Source organism: Cottoperca gobio, chromosome 16, assembly GCF_900634415.1.
Source record: "Cottoperca gobio chromosome 16, fCotGob3.1, whole genome shotgun sequence".
NCBI lineage: Eukaryota > Metazoa > Chordata > Actinopteri > Perciformes > Bovichtidae > Cottoperca > Cottoperca gobio.
In genome coordinates, this window is record NC_041370.1 from 20427932 (window position 1) to 20435334 (window position 7403).

At 40.8% G+C, this 7403-nt stretch overlaps 1 protein-coding gene across 1 annotated transcript in view; it reads left to right on the forward strand.

Moving 5' to 3' along the window:
* bckdhb (branched chain keto acid dehydrogenase E1 subunit beta) overlaps window positions 1-7403 on the forward strand; it is a 55775-nt gene continuing 48372 nt past the window's right edge. Inside the window, exons 1-4 of the mRNA XM_029452390.1 lie at window positions 1-617; window positions 1563-1640; window positions 2366-2434; window positions 5955-6088. Coding sequence (XP_029308250.1) covers window positions 422-617; window positions 1563-1640; window positions 2366-2434; window positions 5955-6088 — 477 coding nt within the window. The 5' untranslated portion in view covers window positions 1-421. The remainder of the gene's footprint in view (window positions 618-1562; window positions 1641-2365; window positions 2435-5954; window positions 6089-7403) is intronic.

The window sequence follows — 7403 nt, forward strand, 5'->3', positions numbered from 1 at the left end:
GATGATCCTGTCCACTTCTTCCTTCGCTAGGCTCTTTTTCGACGGTCTTTTGACAAGAAAAAGGGTGTTTTCTTACCATATTATTAGCAAAATTGGTGTGCACATGTCTTCTTATTTAAAGACATGTTACCAAATGTATTGTCTGAAACCTCATGAGATAGTATTGTTGAATGAAAAGCTATTTATTATTTTCTAATATAATATATTTGACCAATACAGTAGTGAATTTAACGTAGGGTACCGATAGAGCACCACAGTATAACATATCAATAATACCAACATTTAAATTGGGCAGGAGTTCTGCTAGCTACCAGGATATAATCTAATCTCCTCTACTGAGTGAATGTCCTCACTGTAATAGACGATTACATCGCACTTGCTTCACCGTTCTTGCCCTTCCTGTTCAGTATCAACAACAGTGATGGCGTCTGCTGCTCGGTTCTTCATCCGAGGTGCACACTCGAAACTTTGCATCACCGGCATTGGCTCGGGGACTCAGAGTACTTTTGGAGCCACTTTTCTGAAATTGTCTCCGAGCTCCAGCTCCTGTACAAAAACACAGCGAAGACATGCAGCGCACTTTACCTTCCAGCCTGACCCCGAGCCGACACAATACGGTGAGTGCCTGGCTAGCCGGCTGCTAACGCTAGCTACATTAACAGACGATAGATGTGTGGCACTGGAAGTTCCCATAGTAGAGCTGTTAACAAACACAAGTGACTTCACAGCATTGAGAGCAGTTTCTGATGTTTGTATTCAGTTGTTACGACTGGATAGTGACGCACTTTACCGTTCAGTCGGTACAAGGGTAACGATTTCGCTCGTGAACGTTTAAAGGGTTAAAGTTTTAAAGTTGCTGTGCTTGGAATAATTATGTCTGATTTCGTTCTCAACACAAAAAAAACACAAGATGTCCCTGAACAGTCAGACCCAGTGACATTGGCGGTGTCAGGTTTCCACATTGGCTCAGGTTGTTTAATAGACTGGATTAGAGTTGCTGTGATGTAACACACATCATCTCATACTTCCAGGTGTTGAAGTGAGATTTACTTTTAAGGAGTGCACGGAGAAACTTCCTTGAATGAATGTGAAAACAGCCGCCTACTGTCAAACTCTTCACCTGGCAACGGATGTGAAGATTGTATTACCACACAAGTTTATCAACAAGGTTTTATTACAGAACGCACTTCATGGTGTGCGTAGTTAGTGTAGAAAGACAACACTATATAACTCTCGCTGTGATCTTGTGCTTGCTTATATTAACTCTCATGGTCACTTCCTTAAGAGGCATAAACTCATTGTCTATTGTACAGTGCATTTGCTTATATTCTTACTGGATCCAGAAAAACAACATAGTACTGAGTATCATTTGTTCCTTCAGATGATGGAGGGCAGTTTGACAGGTTTCCTTAATGTGCTTTCTTTCCTGCAACAACTGGTACGGTCACTTTGTGACAAACAGTGTACTGATTGTCAAATCTCAATGCAATGCAAAGAGTGAAAATGTGCGCAAGTCAAGTGCTTTAAAAATGTTTTTTTTGTTATGGTGCAACCTTTTTTAGGTCCTACCCAGAAGATGAACATGTTCCAGTCGGTTACAAGTGCCTTGGACCACACTCTTGCCAATGATCCAACAGCAGGTAGGATGCTTAAGAAATGAAATTTTAAACCTGCTGTGAGGTGAAAATCTGCCAAAAGTTTATAAGCATGACCTCATTTATCATCATGCTGTTTTTGAAAGAACTTTCGTAGCCTTGTAAGACACGGGCCGTGAGAGATGTTGGACTACAATAGGGAGGCGTGTGTCCCGGAACAATACATGTAGATTAGAAACCTTCTTTGTTTGTGTGTTACTGCATTTCAACAGGTGTTTAACACTTACAAAAAGGTGAACTTATCGTATCATTAAACTATAGTGGAGTTTGATGTCGCCAGTCGTGGAGTCATGTTATGTTATTTCTGTCCGTGGAGGTTCTCAGAACAAATGGCCCTCATTCACCAACATCTTCCTAAATCAGTTTCTTGAGAAATAACTCAATAAAAGTCCACGTCAGGTTCATGATGTGCTTAAACCACAGATGAATCTCAGTGTTCTTGTAAATTGAAAGCATGCTAGTAATCTAATAATATTATTAGATGATATGATTTGATTTGTTTAGAAAAGATAAAAAATGGTCCTGTAATTTATATCATATACTACAACTGTAGAATTAAAGAAAACACTGAGCAATCATTTTCAGTCCTCTAACAAACAAATCCCAACTATTACAACACCGGTGAATGTCCGAATCTTTAAGTGTACATGCTAAAGAACAGCACATGCTGTTTTATCACTGACTGTATTGTATTGTGTGTTTCCCTGCAGTCATCTTCGGAGAAGATGTTGCCTTTGGCGGAGTATTCCGATGCACAGTGGGTCTGAGAGACAAATATGGTAAGATGTTTCACTCCCCTTCCAGTCTCTACTGCTGTGTCTGCTAAAAACAACAAACTGTGAGCCACCTGTTCTTCTTCCTGCTCTACATGATTTTGCCACGAGGTGGCAGCAGAGCACTGTGAAGAGTCTCCCCACCTCGTCTCTGGCAAGGTCACATTACTGTTCAGTGTTCACCTACAGGACCAGAAGGATCCGTTTGCACTCATTTGTCCTTCGTAGCAGGGGAGCCTTCCGACCTCGGTACAGTAAGCTGATCCAGCACGTCGATGTTCACTGCTGCGAGTCTGTTTGGAAACCTACAGTTTTCATTCTGGTGCTCAAATGTTTCTTGCATTTGAAATGGTAGATTTAAAGTTATTTTGGTTGATAGTAAAGCGACAGTAACACCAGGTTGACACGTTATCGCAGGAAGAGAACCGGTGTAAATAATAAGATCAATTGAGGCTGCATTAGTTGCTCCCATTCCAGGGTCCAAACAAGCACGGGACACTTTCATGAGCCGTTGTTAATGTCATTAGTTTCACCTTATAAATCCCCATAGCCCTCGTTGTGAGGTTTGCGCCAAATGTTTTGCTTCTCAGAATTTGTCAGAGAGGCGTTGCTTGAATAGTATTTCCACCCCGTAGCATTCTGTTTTGCATTATCTTGTTAGGTGTTCCTTCTTTATTATGCCTCAAATGTGTATATAATTGGAGTCTTAAAAGGGTAAATCAGCTCTGACTTACATCCAGCAGATGCTGCTCTGTTTTCTATTCATTCATTATTTCCAGCAGGTAGCAGTCATGGCAGAAAGGAGCTTATTACAGATGTTAAGGAGTTGGCACACTTGTCGGCTGAATAATGGCAAGAGATTGCAGTGTGGAAATGCCATAAACATGTTTGAGGTCATTTCACTGATGGGCCTTTTCCACAGCAGACATTTTCTTGTCATGTCATAGAAGGAAAAACCCAGATCCTGGATCCTTAAAAAGTCTTAAAGCAGTCAATGTATTAATCTTAAAATAAGGTCTTAATTGGTATTCAAATGTCTAAATGCAATCTTCAAATGTCTTAAAAATATGAAGACATGGGAAGTAGGATTTTTATGAATGGCTTTTTTTTTCCGCTCATTAGATTATTCACACCGGTGCTTTTCCCACTGTCACATGTCAGGAATGCCTTCCGTGAAAATGGCGTATTGGGATGTAGCTCTTATTGCCGATTTGCTTGTGAAGCTTGAACCCGCAGAGAGCACTCCATCTGCAGCTCATTACATTATTTATGTGTCTTCCTTGTATTAGCCAGTGAGAATTTTCCATTCAAAAGAATCTGGCAGTTCCCGTTTGATTCTGTAGTTGACAGTCGGACAATAAACATAAATCTCTGTGGGGACGGAAATGACCAAAGACACGGCTGTAGCATTCGGCTGTTTTCTATATAAAATTTGTTTTGGGCCGGCCCAAGATTGATGTTGAGCAGAAGAAACGTTATTGGTCGTAACTAATTTCCCCTACATTTATTGACAAATCTATAAAATTGGATCAAAAATTATTTTCTTTTTTTTTTAATCCAGTAAATCTGACAACCAATTTGCACGCTGGGTTGTCACCCCTCCAAATAGTGTTAAGCAGCCACATGTGTCTTCAGCTAAATTCAAATTCTCTAAAAGCGGAGGAGTAGGTTCAGAAGCTGTGCAATGATATAGAAGTATTGTAATCAATAGGTTGCATTTTCATCTCTTGTATGGTTTTTCCCCCCCAATAGAAAGCAGTGTAGAGTCCACCCGACAGGAGCTGGCTTTGCCTTTTGTTTTAATTGACGTCAGAAGTGTTGACCTTTTGGAGAGGGATCATTATTTTCCATCTCGTCCTTGTGTACAGTGGCGAGCGCAAAGCTGTTTTTATCCCTCTCACTACTGAAAGGGATGGTGCACACCTCTGCCCCCCACTGTCATTATACAGAAGAGAGGTTAATGCAGGGCGGACACTATTTAAATGGCTTTTCACGAGGCGGATGCATTCAGCTCTCGCGTCGCTGGATACTAGCTACCTCCGAGGGCTGTTTCCCCGAGAACATCAGCACACATTGACCCCATGTTACGACTAGCTGTCCCTCTCACTGATGTGTGGAGCCTTTTTTTCACCGAAAGCAGGCGTTGGTGCCAGACAGCGCTGGCAATAAAAGTTACCCAAACATGTTGTCTATTTAAATATGCATTCTAGACTCGTGTGAAACAACTGAGGCGCAGACACCCACGCAACGACATACACACACACACACACACACACACACACACACACACACACACACATACACACACAGACTGTCACTTTCACAGGAAGCTGCATATTTGAGGTTGTCTTCAGTCTGAGTGGCAAGGCACAACATTTTGATCTCTTAATTGTTCACTCCTCTAAATGTTTGTGGTGCCGTGGTTGCTAATTGAACTTTGTGTGCACAGCGCAGGGCACATGAGCGCAGCACACCAGGAAAAGACTGCATTGGCAAATACACAAAGGGCAAAAATAACACTCCACCCAAATTTAGAATCCCACTCTTGCGGCTCTTTTTCAGATTATAGGGTGGGGAATGGAATTTTTATATTATTTGTTCTGTTTTTACTCCATGGCTGTTCTGAGTACATCAGAGGCTTAGTTAGCAACAGCTGAGGAGGAGTCATCATCAGCTTGTCACTTCATTTATTTTAGGACTGCATGGCATTTTAAGAGAGTGTTCTCTGCAATCTCATCACTCAAGTGTGCGGCGTGGGCCTTGCTCTCTTATCAAGAAAACCCTGCTATTCCTTAAGCACCAAAAAACCCACTAACACCCACTAACATCTGACTTTTGTCCTGAGTGGGAACGCTTACAATCCACATTCAATACCGAGTGGACGCGCTCAATTATGCCCCTATTCCGCCACGATGCTATGTGACGAGCATTGAACGGAATATATCAAAAGTTTAATCAACAGGGATTTGGACAATTATTATAAATTATTAGCATAACCTCAAAGCCACCAGACTCCATTGACAGAAACTGTAATTTTTACCTCATATCTCATTCAAATTCCACAGAAACAAAATAAAACTCATCAAAACCGTCTTTGTAAGCCTCTTCTTTTGTTCCAACAATCACCAACTCTGGTATGAAAGTTTGAAAGAGACTGCATAAGTAACAGACATAATAAAAAATAAGTAACCAGTGCAACATCGAGTTGCTTTCTACTGTTCACTAACCTTGCTTTCTGGCGCATCCGTGACGTCGAACGTGACACGCCAGAAAGAAAACCGAAGGCATTCTCATCTACTGGCGAAATGGCTCATTTCAGTGGGATAAGGGTATTATACACCCTCTGCAGCTGTGGCCAGTAGTCCCTGCCTGGATAGTGTCTGCCACTCCTTAAACATTTGTGTAAACTTTTCTCTCTGAGAAAGGTAATGCATCAGTTGGCTCCCTCAGCCAGCAGCCACAGGCTTACTTCCTGCCCTTCAGCTTCTGACTCTTTTTCTCCTCTTCTCCGCTGCTGTCTCCTCAGGTAAGGACCGAGTCTTCAACACTCCTCTTTGTGAGCAGGGGATTGTGGGATTTGGTATTGGTGCAGCTGTTGCTGGTGCCACGGCCATTGCTGAGATCCAGTTTGCTGACTACATCTATCCTGCTTTTGACCAGGTAAGTGGGGCTGCAAATAATGAATAAATATAAATAATGAATATAGTCATTAATAATAATAATAATTTCTCTGAGTATATTTTGTTTATTGGATTACAAGTGGCAGAAACGAGAAAACCCCCCACACCACCTCACTTCGTCCTCACAGCCACCAGGAGGCTGTTTCTCTGAGTGTATATCTGTCTGCAGACCTGGGAAACAGCGTAGCTTCAGTTAGCAGTTAGCTGGAGTTCAGTCACAGCACCGGGGAACTGCAGACTCCCTGTTGCTGACTGACAGGCAGTAAAGGAATACATGCAATACACAATAAAAATAACAATTGGAATACAATAAATATGCCAAACTACTAGAGATTGTATAGACCCAGTTTAGAGGTGAAATACTGCCCCTATGTCACACTGAACCTTTTTTTTTTTTATGAAAATAACATGTCAGTTTTGTTAGATTGCTACTCGACCACCCTGTTTCTGTAGTTTGACTAATCAGTAAATCGGTGAAGCTCTACTGTTTTTTGTTTTTTTTAAATGAAAATGAATTGATTGAGAGACACACTATGACAGTCACACAGTGTAAGACAAGAACTATTGATGTTGTAGAGAAAATAACAATCAAAATGTAATTCATAGGAGTCTTATGCTTGTTTTAATGTTGATGTGGTTCAAGAGGATCCTCTCTCTGAGCAGTGGATCACATTCACTGGCACCTTAGGAATGAGGGAAAGTACGCTGGCGTAACTCCTGAAATCTGCATTTTGCATCAAAATCCTTCTTCTCAGTCATAACTCCGGAAAACCAGGACGTACAGACATTATGCAGTTATTGGTGGAATCAGCACACTCCAAGTGAAAGCTGTTTTTATGAAAGCTCAGGGAAGACACTTAATATATAGGAGCTGCTGAAACCTACAGATTATACTTCACAATCATCAAATTTAAACATTTTCTCTTAAAAACATGCTCAAATGACAACATGGGTGGAAAAAACATTCTGAATACATTTTGTCAGTACTAAGGCTAAGAATATCACATCTACATGGTTTTTAGATATACTACCACTAAAACAAATGGGAAATAAATTATTATATTCTTATTTAGATATTTGCTTTGATTAAGAAAAAAATCTTGCTATTAGTAGTTTTAATTATGTATTAAAATCTGCTTAAAAGCTGGTGTTAGGAAGTTAAACAGGTCATAATTCTCTCTCTAAAATCTTCTTTTATATTGCTGTGAAAACTTCTCATCGTTATAATTGACCTTCTCCCAATACTCATTTAAACTGAATAGAGCTTGAACGCATCACAATGTGAGTCAATGCAG